We start from the raw sequence: 21,354 nt of genomic DNA, 5'->3' as shown, positions 1-21,354 counted from the left end.
GTTAATCTCTGTTCTTACTTCTCATTTATATTTACGTGTATTTATAGGAAATTTCATTTAATTAGGTTGTGATTCAGTTAACCCATATCACATGTGTAGCGTGCCTTCCTGATTGGAATAAAAATGTTTTAGCAATTCATACAGCCAAAAGAACTAGCAAAGGTTCACCATACAAATTTTCTTTTACTTCTAATGATGATTTAGAAGAATGGGTAAGCTATTCAGATGCAGTTTATTTAATTAATCAGTATTTAGTTGGGGAATGTATAAATTGAATAATTGATGAAAGGTTTATAAAAATGTTATAAATGTAGAAACTGAGAAGTAAACTTCTCATTTCCAGTTATTATAATGTGTTTGAGATTAAATATAATGATATTTAAATATTCATTATCTTTTTTATTGTATATACTTTCTCTGTTGCATTCTATTGTTTACTTCACAATTTGCTCTATTATTCTATCATTTGCTTTGCATTATTTTGTAAAGTATCATTCAAATTTCTAACCAGTTATTTTATTTATTTTATGTTAATATGATCTTCTATCGATCTCGTTTCTATTTCCATACTGTAATGTAAATTTTTAGCTCACACAATATTCAAATGACGTAGAAAATGGAGAGTATTTAAAGGAAGGTTTTAGAGTGTAAAATCAGAGTGTGTTCTGCCTGCTTGAAGGCCATGTTGCTAAATTTGATACTCTCATGATTAGTATTTTGCAGGCTTGAGTTATTCTTGCTATTAAGCTTGTTTACAACAACTTCAGAGCCAGCAGCGCGATATGGGCATTGTGAAACTGTTGGGTTATAATTAGTTTTAGTTCATCCGTTGTCTTTAATTTAGGCCTTTATTGTTGGTTTCTGTAAGCATGAGTTGGTGTCAACTATTAAACTTTATCTGAGTTAATAAAAGGGTCTTTTATGCTCTTTCTCTGTCTCTCTGATACTTACAAGACATAGTGATAATTCACAGATTGTATTTTGGAGTTTTGGTCTAATTTTATGCTATCTGAGAAGACCAAACTCTACAGTTTACTTACGGATTAGTAAGCAAACTTAGAAACTGTGAAGTAAATCATTTCCAATTATTGGTTTCATAAAACGTGTATTTAGAAATTAAATTTAATAGTGTTAAAATAATCATTGTTTTTTTCTATTGTATATACTCACTCTATTGCAATCTATTATTTGTTTAGAATATTATATATTAAAATAATTTGAGTCTTTTTATTGTATATACAGTCAAAAGTCATTAATCCGGACTCGTTGGAACTTCGGCGATTCCGGATTATCGATTTTTCCGGATTATAGATCATCAGTTTAAATCGCGTAAGATGGCATGCAGAAATTCTAAAATTAAAAATATGAAACCGTAATTTATGAAATAAAGAACAATTATGATCTAAAGGGTATCAAAATTTACAAAAAAAAGCTTAATATTTATTTGTTTACTTTATTAAACTTTTCTTTCAATGTAAGTTGTTTAAGTTGCTTCGTTTTATGTGATAATACTTTCTCTTTAATTCTATAAACAGACATAATTTTTTGTTCAGTTACAAAGTTCCGCTGTTCAAGTCCCGTTAATTGCTGTGCCCAGAATACTGACTAACTTGTCAATCGAAATTTTTTCGTTTTCACTAACCTCTCTGTCACATTCTTCATGTCTTTATCCATTTTTTGCAGCAATTCGACTTTTTGTTTGATGGACATCGAAACATACTTTCGCTTTGTAGATCCTTTACAAATTAGTAAATATAGATTCGGAAATTCTATTTGACATAATCAAAAGTTCAAGTTTACTTTTAGAAAATTGCTCTTACAGTCTGCAAAAAATAATAAGCCGGATCCAATTCGAAGATTAAGGAAGAACGCAATCATCAACATTAACTGAAATAGATAATTTTAGATTATACCGTCCGTTATACATAAAACGTGCACGCGAAAACGTATTCTGCGCTTGCGCACACGCAAATGTGCAGTCGTAAGAGGTCTTACACGCATGCAACGCCTATGCGCATGTGTCAACGCGGCGCATGCGCAGAAAGTTTTTAGCTTTGAGGTCTGGATTATAGATCATTCTGCATTATGGGTGTCCGAATTAACAACTTTTGACTTTACTCACTGTATTGCATTCTATCATTTCTATCATTCATTCTATCATGCATCGAATATTATATACATATATTTTTTAGTTATCTACCTTAAATGCATCCTGTCGTAATGTGAACAGTTTACCATGGATCCCTGATAAAAAATCCATATGGTCACTTACAGTCACTGGTGATGTATATGTTTACTGTGCCAATTCTGCTGACATGGAAAAGCCAATAGCTATGTAAGTCCTCTCCCCTTTTTTGGTTTTGTTTCCACTTGCAGTTTTTTTTTTTTTTTTAATCTTCCAGCACGCGCGCATCGTATTTTTTATGGACGTTCCTTATTTTACTGTTTTTGCCACGAAAAACAACAGAAATGAGTGAATATTGATAATAAAATTTGTTAAGAAATAAAATATTCTTATTATTATTTCAAAGTACAAATGATATCACATTCAAATATAAGTAAATTATTTTTAAGTTCTTATGTTAGTGAGATGGAAATGCAGTAATGTATTTCATTATAGAAAATTTTGAATTTATTATTTAATAATTATATTTTAAAATCGAACCTAATTTTAATATTCATCAAAGACAAGTATAGACAATAAAAAAGGAAATCACCTTGGTAGGAAAAAACGTAAGTTTAGCATTACTTACTTTTTCAAGGAAATTCACTTCTTACTGGTTACAAAAACGCACTTTAAACTAGCTTTAATGTTTTTATTTGTTTCTAAAATATAGAAATAAAAGAAAATAAGTAATGGAAATTGTTCTTTCCATCGAAAAGTTTCCTAATCTTCCTTTTCTTCATCAGATAATTCTTGAAGAATGCGAGCAAAATCAGCTGGTTGCACATATTTTTTGGCCATGGAAACCGATATAACATTTACAGAGCCAAACGTATTCAAATTAAAATAATACACGGCAATTAATAACACAAAATTACAAAATATTTGAGGAAAAAATATTTTCCGAATGTTCCCGCACGACCACGCGTGTCGTAACTTTAACGAAAAAATAGCCACGTAGCACAAAAACAATGAAAAAAAAAGGTCAAATGACTTCCTGTTGGCACATTCCATGATGTGGGAAAGGGTAGAAAGGAGGAATAGAAATGACCTTCAGACGTCTCAGCTTCGATATGCAAAAAATGTGCATTAAAAACTGAATTTGTCATAAATTTTGCACATATTCGCATGCTGGAAGGTTAATGTGAACTAATATCATTCAATTAAGCAGAAATCTTAGAACTAAGGAAGCTTTGTTTAAAGAGTTTTCATATTTCAATTAAATCATGATGTATATTCATTAAGATATGTGTGTTTGGAATGCATTTTAAAGATTAGATATTTACTGAAATTAGTATGAAGTGAAATAATTTTTTTCTATATTTTCTGTTCTGTTACAATAACGTGTAATCTTTGTTTAATGTAATTTTATGGTAAATAAAAATTTGTAATTGCTATTAAATGCAAATATTTGAAAAATTAAAATGGTTTTGCACATTTTTTCTAATATTTTTGGCTGATGTGAAACTGTCATGCATTCTAATTTTGGTACATAAGCAAATTATCAAACTGTGTTTTTATTATTATTATTATTTTGCAAAATTATTAAATTTAACTAGTTTGTTAATAAAAAAGAAAAAGAAAAAAAGGAGGGGAAGAAAGTCTTTCAGTTAGTTTGTCATTTATCCTAATTGTATCATCTGCTCTCTCAAAATTCTGTTTTCTTCTTTTTTAGTGCAGAACTATGTTGAGTTGCAGGAATCCTGGAAACATGCTCGGACATCATGATAGATAGGTTCTCCTAACAATATAAAATTTTAGGAAAATCTAAAATAATTCAAAAGAAAAAAAAAAAAAAAAAGGAAATATCATTCTTCTTTCTCTCTCGCTAGATTGTCTTTATGAGCTCCCTAGGAAAAAGAGAAAAACGTCTTTTCTTCAGCATCTTAAATACTAATAAGTCTTAAGGAGTGTGTCCAAAAAAAACTTTGCAATGGAAAGAAAGGGAAAAAAAAAAATATCTTGATAAATCTTATGTGTGTAGAAAAAGTGTATGGAAAGAGAAGGAAAACTTTTGTATCAATTAAAAGAAATAAGTTAATAGAAAATAATAATAAATCATATAAAGAAAGGCATATGCATCAGAAAACAGAGGCTTTAAAATGTTCTGAGTCTATTTTAGCTGTAATAGTTCCAAGTAAAGAAAAAGTAAGCTTGGAAAAATTCATGGTTTCATTATGTCAGCAGCTGTATTCAACATTCTTTACTTCATAATGGATATTTGCTTAGCCCTTGTGATTTCATAGGGTCTAAAAAATTTTTGATAAAGTTTCATTCTAGTTCCAAGTAGGGTTTATTTGAAGAGCTGCTATATCAAGAACTTGCTGTATAATTGATTGCTTATGGTGTTTGTTATAGTGTCATCTGTTTTCTTGTGGAATATTGAGGATGCTATTTTTCACTTCATCTTCCAATCATTCTTGTCTTCTTCTTCTTCTTTTATTGTTTAATTTTAATTTTTATTTTTCGTCAAATGGACTGGAAGAATGCTTCTCTTTATTTAGTTCTTTAATTTTTATATTTTCTTTATTTTTAATTTTTATGCCAAAAAGTAATGCAAATGGTATGAAGGTAGTGGTTTGAGATATTGTGCTACTTATGGTTTTTTTAATAGGAGCAATGTGTTTAAATATTTGGCAGGTTCTGTATTGTTGTTGATTTATCAGATTTAGTAGATACAGCTGATTTAGCAAAATAAAGCCAAAGAAACTCTGAGAAACCGTGGACAGCTGTATATTTGTGATTGTTGGCACTAGTCCCAAAAAGTCTGTATCATAAGTATTCAAGTTGTAAATTGCCTTTTGGAATTGGGTGAAGAAAACCTTCTGCCATACCAGATTTTTTGGAAGAGAGAATGCAAGGGATGCAGTTCAAAATGATTTTTTGAACAACTGTAGACAAATTAGGAATATAATAATCACATTTAATAATGATTTCCATTTTAGAAGCAGAGAAATGAAGCACAACTAACAATTCCTGACTTTAACTGTTATATAGAATACTGTTCTTTACAGTGTAGATTTAAATGGGTTTTTCCTTAAGCTTGCTTGATTCCAATGATGAATTCGTGGTTCATTTGTGTATTAATAGTCTTTTAAGTCACATTGTCATAAAAATTAACATAACAGGAAAGCAATTTAAAGCATCTACTGCTTTCATAAAATGCCTAGATTGATATTTAATCGTGTAATTAATAACCTCAAGGGAAAATCCTCATTGAGTAATTATAAGTGTTATATCTTTTTTAGACATTTTTTTTTCAAAAGTAAAACAATGTATAACAATTTAAGTAATTAAAAAGTAGAAACTATAGTATAATTAAATTGCTTATAAATAAGCAACTATAGTTATAATTTTAAGGATAATTGAAGATCTTATGCCATGAAGGGTAATGTGCTTAGAAGTGGCTATTTGCCAGGCCATGTGAAATATAAACGTCTTGTATCTTGTGTAATAGCAACACTTCTGAAATTTTATGACTTGGAAATACTACTTGTAAGATACTATAATGGCATCCCTGTCCCCTGATCCCCCCCATAAAAAAATTTGAAATTCTGTTTTAATCCTTTCACAGTGAAGTCACCCATATCGCCTGTGCATTCAGATGTCGTCAAGGTGCCCGAATGTCTGCATCCATTTTCTCCTGGTGCTTTTCTCCATCACATTATTGCATAGCTCATTGGTTTTATGAGTTGTTAAACAACATGCCAGTTATTCTTTTCATCTGACTTAAGTAGCTCTGTTATTTGAATGTACATAGTTCAACGAATGCCAACCTTTTTTTTTTTTTTTTTTTTTGGTACAAGTAAAATCAAATAGTAAAACGCTAAGTAATCCAAATGCAAGAGCGAGGGGACAGAGCACCTTCACGCTCAGAGACTCTCTCACTTCTCTCCCAGCATCAAAATGTTTTATTTATTTATTTATTTATTTATTTTGTGTGTGTGTTCTGTATGTAATCTTTGCTGAAATAGTATACAATAAACAAAAGCAAATGTTTCTTTCTCATATTTCAGTAAATGTATATTTAGTGTGTGGGGGGGGGAAGCAGTTATGCAAGTGAGCTGTGATCTGTCAGGTTAATTAGTATTCCATTATCTGGTTTTACTGTCTTCCACTATCTGACCACTGGTTGCTGCTTTAATTTGAGAAGGAATTCAAATTTAAATTATGGCTTGGCAGCATGTGGATTTTTCTGAAGTAATTATGTACACCTAAATAAATCAAAATTAAATTTAGTTAAAAAAGTTTTTTTTATTAATAAAGCAGTTTTCCAAATTGCAGAGATTTATTAAATTTATACTATTCAGTTTTAAATATTTAAATCCTTACAGTGGCGTAGCTAGGTTGGGGCAAGGGGGGACAACTGTCCCTGGGCGCAGCATCCAGGCGGCGCCAAATTGATGCTACGGAATTTTTTAATGAAATGTTTTTCATTCTTGGCACACAGAAAGGGGCGCAAATTCTTCAGTTGTCCTCGAGCGCTGGAATCCTAGCTGCGCCACTGAATCCTTACTTGAAGATTTACTTTCAAGCAATTCACTGTTATCTCCACTGAGAGTTTCAGATTATATATATATATATATATTGCACCATTAATGTGTTTTTTCATTTGCATTTTCAAACGGACGCGTTGGAAAGTGAAACAGAGAATTGAGACTAAAATTTTTGACTAACTTTTTTCAGTTAATTTTCAAGAAGTTTCGTGTACAGTTTCAATTGTCTATTTTGACGAAACGTGATATGGAATTAGGTGGATTCGAAAATTATTATAAATTTTCCCTGAAGAGTCAATAATGAGATTCGAATTGGGCTAATTTACCATTTACTGCTTGTTTGTTTTTGTATTTTTGCTTAAGTCTTATGTCACACTTTTATTCTATTGTTTAAAGCTTGCCTTACATTGATCAACATGTTACTTCCAATTAGATTTGAGTTTTTAATACGCTTTTTATTTGTAAATTTTCTAGTGATAATATTGTTTATTTAGTATTTACACTTTTCATTGCACTTTATATTACTTATGTTAAAAATTTTTTCACCAGAACCACAGTGTCAAAGCAACTTTTTAGTGGAAGCATTAAGAATATTCTTTTTACCTTGTTTTCTAATTTTTGCAGCTCAATGTGCAAAATTCTTGACAACAAAGGCCTTTTTTAGTTTGTTCTCCTTTCTTTAATTATATATATATATATATATAAAGTCAAGCGTGGAGGAAAATATTTTTTTTAAAACAAGTTAGGAGAAATTTATGTTGTTTTTAAACATTTAAATATTCTAATTCAGAAGACAAACAACAAAAATCAGCGTTATATTTACAAAACGCTGATTTTTGTTGTTTATCTTCTGAATTAGTATTTATTCGGCGTGTTATTGTGTCTTAATTATTTAAATATTCGTTGAGCATCACCTATTGAAGTTGACTTTGACATAGAACAGCAGTTCTCAACATTTTGACTACGCGCACCATCTAAACAAAAATTGAAAAACTTTAGTACCACCACTACATTTTACAATAATTATTTTTCAATTTCTCAATAGAGATAGTTAAAAAATATATATTGCCATTTACACTATAAGGATTATCCTAATTTATCTAACAGTTAAATTTTAAGTTACTTTTCTATCTCTTTTTAATTTCAAGCTTACAGCTTCTGGCCAGAACATATTTTTAGAATCGTGTTTGAATGCATATGAGGAGAAGTATTTAACTGTTAAGTTCTGCTGACTGTTTTTCATTGTGAGATAAAATTTAAAGTACATTTGAACAAATTGGACTTCTAATCCAATTTTCTGTATCATAATCCTCCAAAAAATACATGTTGAAATTATTTATCTATGAAAAACAATGCTTTTTACTGTCGGTTCCTAATTCTTCTTTAATTTTCAAATTATTTTTGGTTAGAAAACTTTATGAGAGTGGTAAAAAGCCTAAAATATTATTATCCAGTTCTTTGATTATTATTATCCAGTTATTTGATTATTAAAATATTATTATCCAGTTCTTTGATTTGAGTTTTTTTTTTTTTTTTTTTTATCTTTACAATTATTTTATCCCTAATGCTAAACAAATGAACAATTTGTTCTTGTAATCCTAAATTTAATCCATTTAACTTTCCAAAGATATCAGCTAAATATGCAAAACATGCCAACCATAATTCATTAAATAAGCATTTTTGCAATTAAAATTTTGAATCGCAGAGGAAAATTCAAATTTCTGATCGAAATTCAAAAAGACGATTTAAAACTTTGACTTTGGATAACTATATTACTTCAAAATATATAACAAAAGTGTTTCATGTTACTGTCCATCTTTTAGCATAAAATAGTAAATATTCTTGAATTTAAAGCTTGGTTTTTAATAAAATTAACAATTTTCACAGCTTGATTGAAAATGATTTTCAGATTTTTGGAGATTGTTTTGGCTACTAAAGCTTCACAATGAATGGAGCAGTGTGTAACTTTAGTTTCAGGTGCAACTTTCATTATTTGAGAAATAATACTGGAATGTTTTTCTGTTAAAGCTCGAGCTCCATCACTGTATTCGGCAATGCACTTATTCCAAAGAATATCATTCTTAGACATAAAACTGTCAGTTGAAAATTTTGTTTGCAGTTGTATCATGAAGAGATTCACAAAATACTCTTCTGCAATTCGTTTATCGTCTTTGAATCGTACGTAAACTAATAATTGAACAAAGTTCATTATATCAGTACTTTCATCCAACTGCAAAGCGGAATACTCACTGTGTTTTATTTTTTGAATAAGTGTGTCTTTTATGGAATTTGCCATTTCTTGAATTCCTTGACTTATGTATCATTTGATAATGGGATATTATTAAGTTCATTAGCCAATTTTTTGTTGAATGATGTTAAAGCGATATCTTTAGCTGCTGGTCATAAGATTTTCTGCAATAGTGCGAGCCTGTCCAGTTTTGGCAAGTCTTGGGCTTACTAGGTAAGTGGCTTCCAAAGCTTTTTCACTTTAACAAAACCCTTCATTACTTGTTTACTATTTTTCAGCTCCGATAAATTCTTCTTAAAATATTCTTCAGATTTATGCTTTATATTGGCATGCTTAGATTCAAAATGTCTTTTAAAAAAATGGCGGTTTCATACTTTGTTTGGATGCTAGTTCACTGCAAACAAGACATTGAGGTAGAGGGTCCATTTCAAGTAAACCCAAATGATTTATCATTATTATGAATAAAGCAAAGTTATTTATAATTTTCATTATATTTTCTATAAACAATTTTTCTTTTCAATATTCTTAGTGCTAGTAGATTGTCTTGAATCTATCACCTGCGAATCATTATTTTTCCGCTCAGTCAAACTTAGCCATTTTCCCATTTTGAAAATCTAGGTTTGCTTTATTATTTTTTCATATATATTTAAATGCAAAATATGTTATGAATTCTTTAAAAATAAATGATACTTTCAAATCGCATAGAAAAGTAAGGAATACAAAGCAATAAGAAGACAAAATACCTGCTGTCAGAGACAGAAAATCAAGATAAAAAATAATTCTAATTGAAAATAGAGCAATATGAGCCTGGAAATGGCAGCAACTTAAAGCATAGACATGCTAATAAATCGATCAACTCTAAAAGAATTAATGAGATACTAGTATCTTTTTACAGGAACTTATTTTTATTTCTTATTAAATACTACATCCATTTCTATTACTCTTTTTAAAACATCATTTATGACAAATTTTGTTATGTCTATGGCTAAGAGCATATTTGTGAAAATAAAAACAGATTATTTTGCTCAAGTCTATGAATGGCTTTTGATCTCGAACAAAGCTCAGATCGCGTAAATTTACGAGTGTTAGCGGAAAAAGTTAACAGGATATTAGGGTATTAATTTTTGAATTGATTAGTTAAAAATATTTTGTTTCTTTTGCGTACCACCTATTTTTCTCTTGCATACCCCCAGCTGAGAATCCTTGGCATAGAAGTGTATGTCAGTGAGATTTCATTATTTCTGCTCAAGAGGTTAATTGCATATATTTGTGTTTGAAATTTCTCGTCTGTCGATTTAGTTATTAAAATTAAATTAGTTTATATGATCCTATATTCATTATTATTATTATTATTTAACTTTGAATACTTTTTCTTATATTGCTTAGGAAATGGAGCCTTCTTGGTGGTGGTCATTTACGATTAGTTGAGACCTGTCCATTTGGTGTTACTTGGGGCCTAGGTTATAATTGTACAGCTTGGGTTTATAGTGGTGGATTTGGAGGAGGACCATATCATGGTAAGTTTTAATTTGTAGTAAGTCATAAACTTGTTTTGACAAGAAATTATCTGTGAGAAACTTGAATAGTATATAAGTGATTGAAATGTCTTTTCTTCTTTACCATATGAGAGCAAAAGATGTAAATTGTAAACATTTTGAATTATCTGATATGTAAAACAGAATTTGCTTACACCATATTTTGTCTTTAAAAAAAAGAAAAGAAAAATGGGAGGAGAGCAACCTAAATCTTCAGTCTTGTGTCTCCGGTACTTAAGAAGCTTTCCCATTTTAAGTATTTTTATGCATTACACTCTGAAGAGCAAGGTGACTTTGACAAAATGTGATTATGTTGCACAACGCAACCTTTAGTAATTTCTGTATGAGTAAGATCAAATAAACAGCTACAGCAGTTTCTTTTTAATCAGCGAAATGTGTAATTCTTAATGCTTTGTATATAAAATGTTTAGTTGGTGTGTTAATTATTCCTTCCACTTAAAATGCAATTTTTTAAAAAATGGTGGTAAATATTTCCCATTTTAAGTATTTTTTGCATTACACTCTGAAGAGCAAGGTGACTTTGACAAAATGTGATTATGTTGCACAACGCAACCTTTAGTAATTTCTGTATGAGTAAGATCAAATAAACAGCTACAGCAGTTTCTTTTTAATCAGCGAAATGTGTAATTCTTAATGCTTTGTATATAAAATGTTTAGTTGGTGTGTTAATTATTCCTTCCACTTAAAATGCAATTTTTTAAAAAATGGTGGTAAATATTTAGGCTCCACTGGCATTTCATCTTTCCTTTTGTGCTATTCATTTGTGATTGCTTCTTTTCATCTTTCCTCTTCAACTGCTTCTGTGTGCAGTTGCTTTTTTCTTGCATTTATTATTGTTTGCAAAACTGTATGCGTAATTCTTTGCTATTGAGAATAGTATTCTTGAAAACTGTAACTTTGAAATGTGGTTACATATCTAAATGTAAATTATCAGCTTAAGTTTTTAAATATTCCTTAAGATCTTTTACTATATAAAAAATTTTGGACTAATTTGAAATTAATTAACTTTCAAATTAGAATCAAAATCTAAATTAACTGGCTATCATTGAAGAATATGGCATAAAATTCAGAACATCTGAATAGCATATTTTCATTTCATATTCTGAGACAAAATTTGAAACACCTGAATAGCTTACTGTTGTTTTGTATTATTTCACAAAATTCAGAACAGCTTACCGCTTAAAAGCATATATGGCATGATTTGTCTAGGGGTATTTTTCGTAGCGATGTGCCAGTCTGTGCATCAACAACATATATTTTTACTCAAGAGAAACAATTGTAACGTAAACACATATTTTTACAAAAGAAAATGTGCAGGCCTGTGCCTCTTTACATCACATGATTTTCTTTTAGAAATGCTGCCAAGAAATTTGAGAGAAATATGATGGCTAATGCTTTATATATATGTTTTCTTGTTCATGCACAATTATTTATATTTGTTCTTTGATTTTTTTTCCAAAAAATAAAATGTTTAATTATAATTCTAAAAACAGATATTTCTGTTGGAATACAAGAATTCTGTAAAGAGAAGCATACGTCAAAATTAGTTTTTTGTTCTCTTTCTTTTTAATATTTTTTATTGGAATCAATAAGAATCCCAAAACTTAATTTATTTATTTGTCAAATGTCAGGTACATTAGCCAAATGTTCCACTGTCATTGGCCGTCCACTATTACATAAAAATCACACAATGGCAAATCAGCTAGTCCAATGGGAAATAAATGATTCTGTAGATAGTCATGCTCCATCAATAGTCTAAAAGATGCAACCACAGCTATTCGCGAGTGGTCAGGAACAAAAGCTGGGTTTGTTGAGAGAACACTCCAAGGCTTGCCATCACAAGCCCGAGTGGCAAAATCTCTAAAAGTCTGTTGATATGTTAGCAATGTCAGAAGCTTAATAGAATGGAGGCTTGAACTCATTTTTGACTTTTGGAGAACTGTAACCCCCTTTTTGCAAGCATATCCACCATCTTATTCCCATAAATACCGCAGTGCCCAAAACTTAATTAAGAAACACTTTTTTTTATTTTATATTGATATTATTCATAATTTTCAGTTCTATTCAAGATAATTATTCTGTTGCTTAAAGTTTTCTTTTGTTTAAACAGGAGCACCTGGGTGCAATACTGCTGTTGGTCCCATGTCTGATGTCAGATGTTTGTACATTTATGAAAATCAAAGGTGGAATCCCTTGTCAGGTTTTACTGCTAAAGGCTTGCCTACTGATCGCTACATGTGGAGCGATCAAACAGGAAGGGTAGAATGTACAAAAGACAATACACATTTACCATCTGGTCATTGGCAGTGGGTAGGTGAAATCTCTCTACTTGTGAATAATTTAAAAAAAGATTTTCTAGAGTGCATATATCTTTTTGCAACAGAGTGCATTACTGGAAGGAGAGATGAAGAAAATAATGTTATTATATAATTGTTTATTGTTGATTACTAAGCATTCTATGCTTATTATTTTCATTTTAAAAGACTTTCAAACATAATGACCTTCAATTTGCAGTTTTATTTAAATGTTTGATAATAATAACATTTATATGGCTCTTTGTTTTAGATTTCTGACTGGTGTATAGATTATAAAACTCCTGGGGGAGTAGATAATGAAGGTTGGCAGTATGCTACAGATTTCCCAAGGTCATATCATGGGTATAAGCGTTTCACAGATTATGTTAGGAGGAGGAGGTGGTATAGGTAATATGTTTTCTCCATCCCTTTTGCAAACAAACATTTTCCCTAATTCTGCAGTTATGTATAAAAATGTACCTTTTTACACTCCAGTCAGACTTTTATATCAAATAATATTTTACCCTATCGGATCTCTATTCATAACTATTATATTATTATATATAATCAATTCTTTTGTATCTTAAAAAGGAAAATTGTAAAATGTGAAATTGCATTAATTGTGGATTTTTATATTATCTTCAACTAAATATGCCAGTGACTCTTGACATTTTTCACTGCATTCTATTATATGAGTATTGTCCAATAGAAGTACAGTAAAAGCATAATCATCCGGAAAGCTCGGAAAATGCTGAATTCTAGGTAAATGAAAGTTCAAGATAGTTGAACATATAAAAACTGGAATTCACGATAGAAAAGCCAAATGAATGGAAGAAGTTTCTGGTATAAAATTGTAAAAATAGTCATCTTATTTGTTACCAGTATGAATATCAAAGGCCTTATAATATTTTTGGGGGGATGCATTTCAGATATGAAAGCCAACATATTTCGTAGGCCTTAAACATGAAAGCTGGCAGAGATGTTGCCAAACTTTTTCAACATATTGTTCTTACATAAATGTAGATATCAGTTACAGATGTAGCATATAAAATCTTAAATCATTTATCACCAGTTTTTCATATTCCATTATCACTGTTTATCAACTTTCAAATAAAGTCACATGCCATGCTTTTATCAATGCCAGAATCCTGCAACTTAGAAACTAACCTAATACATGCTATAGAAACTAACCTAATACATGCTCAGAAGCCAAACAACAAAAATCAGCGCCATACCTACAAAATTTTCACAGGACTAGTTTCGATGGTTTTACCGAACCATCATCTTCAGCTGCAAAACCGCAAATGAACAAGATAGGAAATAATGATTAGATAAGAAGGCCTGGACAAGAATAAGCAAGTGGCGCCATCTGTTGGTGAAACCAGAACTAAAACATAATTTCTCTAAAAGCCGAAGGCAAATTTGGATTGGAATTAGGATCGTTAACTAGAACAGAAAGATTTTTATGAATGTGAAATGCCTCTAGAAAATCCAGTTCTCCAATGGAAGATGTTTTTATAAGGGTAAGGAAAATAGGTTGCCATATATTAAGAAGTTTGCCAAGTGAATTATTCTTGGCGCAAACTGAAAAAAATTGCGCCAAGATAGATTTTTGAATTTCTCAGTAAATTTTGCTCCAAATTTTACAAAATTTAATATCTAGGCATAATTTGAGTCGTTCCACCGAAATTTGGAAAAAAAATTGGTATGTTATTTCAGAAAAAGTCCAATTTTTTTGTCAAAATACCTATGTTAAAACAATTATATATATAAATTTAATATATATATATCCTAAGTCGCGCTTTTGAGACATGGAAAACACAATTTGGTGTGGCGTATTTAATTATGGCAAAGCACACTAGGACTATCTGCCTAAGAGGAGGGATGCCTTTCGTGGAGGGCTTTCTAAGGGAAACTGGCTCGTATACACGTTACACATGGGGAAAACCACGAAAACACCCATGCAGCCAGCCCGTTCGCGGGATTCGAACCTCGGACCGAACTACCAGTGTTCAGCGACTTTACCGCTCGGCCGCTGGTGGGCGAAAACGCAATTTGAATTTTGTCAATCGGCCCAGTAGAACGGGAGATATAGAACTGCCTCCTCCTTTTGCGCAGTATATATCAAAGGCAATTAATTATGTATGATTTTACATATTTTTTCATTTCCATTATTACAGTTGATTCATGTATTACTTTTATGTGTTCCAGTAAGTAATACATTGTAAAATTCTATGTTTTCTAAAATTTTGATAAAATTCTGGCATGTTACAGGAAATGTAGATTAACTACTAGTGGCCCTTGGCAGCAACTGGGTAATACTCCTTTACTTGATGTATCATTCCAAGTTGATTCTTGCTGTGAAAATGATTCCATAGCAGTGTGGGCAGTAGCAATAAATGGTGATGTTCTGTATAGAGTTGGAGTATCTGAGAGTTGTCCCAAGGTAAATTATGAAAATGCATAGTATATAGAAATCTTGAGTTCTATATTATTTAACAAATTAATGGGCAGTGCATTACAAATAAAAATTTCAAAGTAACTTTTAATGCAGATGTAGCAGTTGACATGAAATGACTGATTGTTACTGCATGAAGTCTTAGTGAATGTATAAGTTTGTATTTATGGCTTACTTTGCATATATCATTGTAATTAATCTAAACTACCTTTGAGTTAAACTACCTTGCCACATTTGAAATATGCTTCAATGTAGTAGTAACAATGCACAAAGTGCATCTCCTCCTACTACTCTCTACTCCTCCGTCAACCTCCTCCTACATGTCTACCGGAACTTCGGAGAGCATTGCTTTTTGAGTGTAATGTAATATCCCCAAAGATCAGATCGATAATTTGATACTCAGCATGCCTAGGCGTTGTACGGACTGTATTGCATCGTCTGGGAGACATACAATGTATTAACAATCATACCAACCATGTAATATTGGTTTTTTGTAAATAGGTGTTTTTTTTTTTTTTTTTTTTTTTATTTGCTCCAAGGAGAAAAATTCGCTAATTTTTTTAATAATATCAAACATATAGCATCTTTTTTTGCTCTTTACCTTTTGTTTAATAAATAAGCTTTACGAATAAGTCAATATATTAATAAATAAATATTTTAAGTAAATATTACTGATAGGATAGAAAATGAGGTGGTGGTATGCAAGGGCTGGAATAGCATTTAAAGCCTCTGGAACTGCTTTGAATATGATGAAAACAAAAGCTATTAGCTATAAGGTATTTTCTTACCATACTGTTGAATTGGTATGTATTCTTGAGTAGGAGTATTGGAAGAACTATTGGAAATCTCATTTCATTTTGCACCTCCCTACTGTGCTATATTACATTTCATGAGCATTATACATTCATCTGGAGACTTTTCAGTTCGATTTTTTTTATTATTATTTATTATCATAAATCTTTGTTTCATCCCTGTAAATGTGGCAGTTAAACATAACCTTAAATTATTAATTAATTTTAATGCATATCTTTCACTCTATATTTCTTTTGTCTCATGTCACTCTTTCATATTTGTCATTTTCTCAAGGAAACTTCACAAGTCACAGGTTAATTTTTGTTACACATTGCATCTTTTCCTAATTTTTTAAGACTGTGTAATATTTTTAATGATTTCTCAGTTGTGAATTTGAAAGCTTAATTATATGCAAAAAGGAATTGATTCATTTTTCATATCTGTATATTTATTATTTTCACAGGGAGAAAACTGGATTCATGTTCCCACTGAAAAATCATTTTGCTCAATATCTGTTGGGGGAGATGGAGCTGTATGGGCAATTGCTAAAGATGGTTCTGCTCAGTTACGACATGGTATCACATCATCCAAACCCACAGGTATTTTACTAAATCAGGAAAGTATTAAAACATTATAGTACAAGTTTTATCTGAAAAGTATATTTTCGCTGAATTTGCATTTTTATTTCAAATTTAAAATATTTTTCAAATAAAATTATGTCCTTTTTGTTCTAAATTAATTTCAGCATGTGTATTTGTTATATGTAATGTTCGGCAACCACATGAAAGCCTGCATAACAAAATCCCACAGAAAAAATATTATAGACATGATTGCCCACATGACATGTAGCACATAGATAAAGGCCCACATCTAAAAAAAAAAACTACACTGCTAAACACTCATCATGATAAAATCTCTCTCAGATATGTACACTACACATGAGCAATTAATTTTCCCATGTTTTCAATTTAAAAGCAAATTCTTATTTCAAAATATTATTACAATTCAGTATTTCAAAATAGAAATAAATTCTTAAAATTATGTATTTTGTTTCAATTTCTGTAAACTATATGTGTGTGTTGCAGCAATTTATGTGACATCCATAGTTTTAAATATTTTTCAACCATTCATCTGTCACTCCACATATGCATACATAATATTTATTATTATACTTAAAACCTTGAATATATTTCTGACAAGAGAAGAACATTGGGGATATTAGTCTTAAGCTTTCATTAAAATGAACAAAATTACATAGAGTATAAATTGCATGTAAATATACACTCATGTCCATAAATTAAGGATAATTCGGAGTCACACAGAAATCGAACTCTAAAATAAATATATCACCTGTAAAATCACTACATACATCTTCAAGAATCATATGCAAATTTCAGGAAGTAACCAGATAAGCATCACAATTTATAAACATCACAATGACGAGTGTGTAAGAGAGTGATATATAAGGAATACAGGCAAAGAAGTAAAATTGTTCGCAGGTGCTTTATAAGCATTTCAGTGCAATAACCGAATAGTTATGACACAAAGGACACATTTGGATGATTTTTTACATGGTAGAATTATCGGCCGTCTGGAATGTGGGCGTACTCAACTGGAAGTATCAGACGAACTTGGAATTGCCAGAGTGTCATCTCCAGGCTTTGGCAACGATTCCAAGATGATAGTAATGTGAGTAGACGTTACAGACAGGTCGCCCCAGAGATACAATGCCGAATGAGGACAGGTATTTGGCAGTTACTGCCAAAAGAAACAGGCAGAGCACAGCCTCAGACCTGTCTCATCAGCTGTCTTCAGCCACTGGTACGACAATTTCAAGGCAGACTGTATACAAACGCTTAGGGCAGATTGGTCTATATGCTCGTAGACCTGTCAGATGTGTTCCACTTACTGCAACTCACTGTCGCCTGCGGTTAGCCTGGAGTAGAGAGCATGCATTGTGAACACTGCAACAGTGGGCTTGTGTGATGTTTTCCGACGAGTCCAGGTTTAGCTTCCAGTTGTCATTGAACGACACCGTTACGGTGGTGCAGGAGTGCTCGTTTGGGGTGGAATTATTCTGGGTTCCAGAAATGACCTGCATGTTCAAATTGGAACCATGACAAGCCAAATCTGTCAGGACGTCATTCTGAAACAACATGTGCGTTTGTTTCGGGGTGCCATGGGCGCACAATTTGTGTTTATGGATGACAACGCCTGTCCTCACCGTGCAAACATCGTAAGCGAATGCCTTCAATCAGAGGATATCAACGGTATGGACTGGCCAGCATTCTCACCGGACTTGAATCCAGTAGAGAACGTGTGGGACATGCTTGGCCGACGAGTTACAGCCCGTCAACCGCCTCCTACATGTCTACCGGAACTTCGGAGAGCATTGCTTTTTGAGTGTAATGTAATATCCCCCAAGATCAGATCGATAATTTGATACTCAGCATGCCTAGGCGTTGTACGGACTGTATTGCATCGTCTGGGAGACATACAATGTATTAACAATCATACCAACCATGTAATATTGGTTTTTTGTAAATAGGTTTTTTTTTTTTTTTTTTTTAATTTTTTTTTATTTGCTCCAAGGAGAAAAATTCACTAATTTTTTTAATAATATCAAACATATAGCATCTTTTTTTGCTCTTTACCTTTTGTTTAATAAATAAGCTTTACGAATAAGTCAAATTTGTTTTGCTTCTAACTCTTCCTTTGCCTGATTTTGCATTATCCTTAATTTATGGACATGAGTGTATATCATGTACAGAGGATAATTTATTACTATATTATTAAATTCTTTTTAACAGCTCCAGAAAATTTTATGTATATTAAATTTAATATGTTGAAAAAAAAAATAATATTGAATTTGTGTTCTGTTGGAAGAAAGAGAGCGTGTTTTGCTAAGATTATGATAATATTTGTTTGCAAAATCAAAAATAATGTTATAATTGTGGATTAAAAGCAAGGTTTCAAATAGTTTAGTTAAATTTCAACTATTATGCTTTTATAAAATTTAATATTATTGCGACTTGAAACCTTACATTAAATCTTGACTCACACCAAAGAGCAAATGTTGAAGATACTAAAACAAAATCTGTTTAAGTTGTTTAAATTTGACATTGTAAGTTGTTTAATTTAACTGGTTTTGAAGGTTTGAATAGGATCTCCTTCTTCAACTGCACGAGTGAAAATGACAAAAGAGTTGCATGTGCTCATGCAATAACCGTAGACAATAAAATTTGAGAAAATTCTTATTAAGAAAAGAAACAAAGATACTAATGCCATCCATTGACAAAAAAAAAAAAAAAAAAAGGAAACAACTGTGAAATAATTTCTCTAAAAAGTGAAGGTCAATTAAAATCCCCCCTCCCCCCCGTGTTCAGTCTGTAATGATACTGTCGTGAGAAAGTCCATGGTTTCACCTGACAGACAGAGGACAGACATCATCAACTACACCAATTAAGTGCAAGTGTTTATATAGAAAGTGATGTCCTGTCGACAGTAAAAAATTTGTTATAACAACTGACGGCTCATGTGGTCGATTAAAATAACTACAACTGAAATAGTTATGAATGCGAAAGGACTCCTATAAGGGAAAATGAATTTGAAATGTGAATTTTATGAATGTGAAAGCAATCCTCTAGGAAATCTAATTCACCAATGTGAGTTGTGTGTTTCTTTTTTCATAACATATATCTCATGCTGCTTATTTCACAAATCCCTATAAAAGTGGTATTCAATTTAACTTCAATGTATCGTATTTAGGCAACAAACCTTACCTGTTAGCTAAACATTTAGTTTCGAGATTTTAACTTCACACATATCACTTATGCCATAAATCAATAAAGTTCCCCCCCCTTCCAAATTTCACCATAGTTTCGTTTGATGTAAAATCATTATTCACCAGTATTTATTTTCAAGAATTTTATTGTGTCTTAAAATTAATGAATTAATTTTTCTTACTTTACTTTGTCTGAAATAAACAAAACACATTTTGTTTTTCAAAATAAATATCACTAGACTGAGGAATGAACAACAAGAAGCTCTCTCAAACCTATACTTACTGATATCTATATGAATTATTTTGAATCTAAATTATTTGAAGTATTAAACTTCTCAGTTTGTGGCTGTTTGTTAATGATACTTTTACTCTATTTTACAGTAATAAAACAGATTTAAATATAGTTCTCTGAATTATGAACTCCATTGATCCTACTTTTGATCCCGAGACATCTTATTCACTTCTGTTCCTTGATATCTTGGTCACACGAAATATATCTAACACTTAGCACTACTTACTGTGTTATAAACCTTTATTTAAACTCTTTGCTTTCCACCACACTTCGAATCCTACCATTCAACTAAATGGAAATTTGCTTCACATTATTCTTTCATTTCCTGTGCATTCATTCTAAGTTTGCTTCTCCAAGTCGGCTCTTGATCAAGAAGTCAACTACTTGAGAGTGATTGCAATTGATTGAGGTTTTCCACCCAGTGTAATTGACTGAGTAGTTAAAAAATTTCTATCTCAACAAAATAAAAAGAATTCTCTTGTTTTGAAAGATTTTAAGAATTTTGTAGTTATTCCTTTCTTTTCGGTTAGCTATAAAATTGCGCATATTTTGCAAAAGTTTAACTTTCATTTTTCTTTTCCTATCAATAAAATTTGTAATTCCATACTTAAGACTCATTCCAGGTATGAATTCTTGAGGTATATACAGTATTCCTTGCCAGTGTGCCTTAATATACTTTGGTTAAAATAAAAAGCCTTGAAATTTCACACCAAATATGAGACACTCATTAGGACAAAAGAAACACACAAATCCCTTATTGCTGAACACTGCAAGTCAAGAACATTTCCATATTTCTGTAGGCAAAATTATTCAAAAAAAAAAAAGTATGTTGGTGAATTAGGTTCCTAATGGTATTTCACATTCATAAAAATATTTTGGTTTTATATTTCTAATATGTATATGAGGTAGAGAAATAGAAGTAGGTGTTATGTTTGAATAAAAATTTAAAAAGAGAAAACTGGAAAGTTATTTCTCTCACAGCTCGTATGGTTTTTTTCTTGATACATTAAAGTATGTGAAAAGTGTTTTTATTGATCTCAGAGACTGTAAATAGAAATCTGTGTCTGAAATAGGAGTTTGATAATTTTGTTGTTGTTTTGTTTTGTGTGTGTATGTGTGTCACCTTGTTGAGAAGCTTATATTTCGAATTGTGATACAAGTTTGGTGATATTAAATAATATATATATATATTACATATATCGGGGAATTCATATGGACCATTCTACAATTAACTGACTCATATTATTACTTAAGATGAGAACTTAATATG

The 21,354-nt window shown here is 31.0% G+C and overlaps 1 protein-coding gene across 1 annotated transcript in view; it reads left to right on the top strand.

Annotated features, from left to right (window-relative positions):
• Pex23 (tectonin beta-propeller repeat-containing peroxin 23) overlaps positions 1-21,354 on the top strand; it is a 92,751-nt gene that overhangs the window by 46,113 nt on the left and 25,284 nt on the right. Inside the window, exons 11-17 of the mRNA XM_035355345.2 lie at positions 66-212; positions 2,193-2,335; positions 10,295-10,425; positions 12,575-12,774; positions 13,030-13,166; positions 15,033-15,204; positions 16,472-16,607. Coding sequence (XP_035211236.2) covers positions 66-212; positions 2,193-2,335; positions 10,295-10,425; positions 12,575-12,774; positions 13,030-13,166; positions 15,033-15,204; positions 16,472-16,607 — 1,066 coding nt within the window. The remainder of the gene's footprint in view (positions 1-65; positions 213-2,192; positions 2,336-10,294; positions 10,426-12,574; positions 12,775-13,029; positions 13,167-15,032; positions 15,205-16,471; positions 16,608-21,354) is intronic.

This window comes from Stegodyphus dumicola, chromosome 6 (assembly GCF_044657685.1).
Source record: "Stegodyphus dumicola isolate Sdum_Otavi_A_Nest chromosome 6, ASM4465768v1".
NCBI lineage: Eukaryota > Metazoa > Arthropoda > Arachnida > Araneae > Eresidae > Stegodyphus > Stegodyphus dumicola.
Note: the sequence above shows the minus strand (reverse complement) of the source record. Positions and strands in the feature narration are given on the sequence as shown.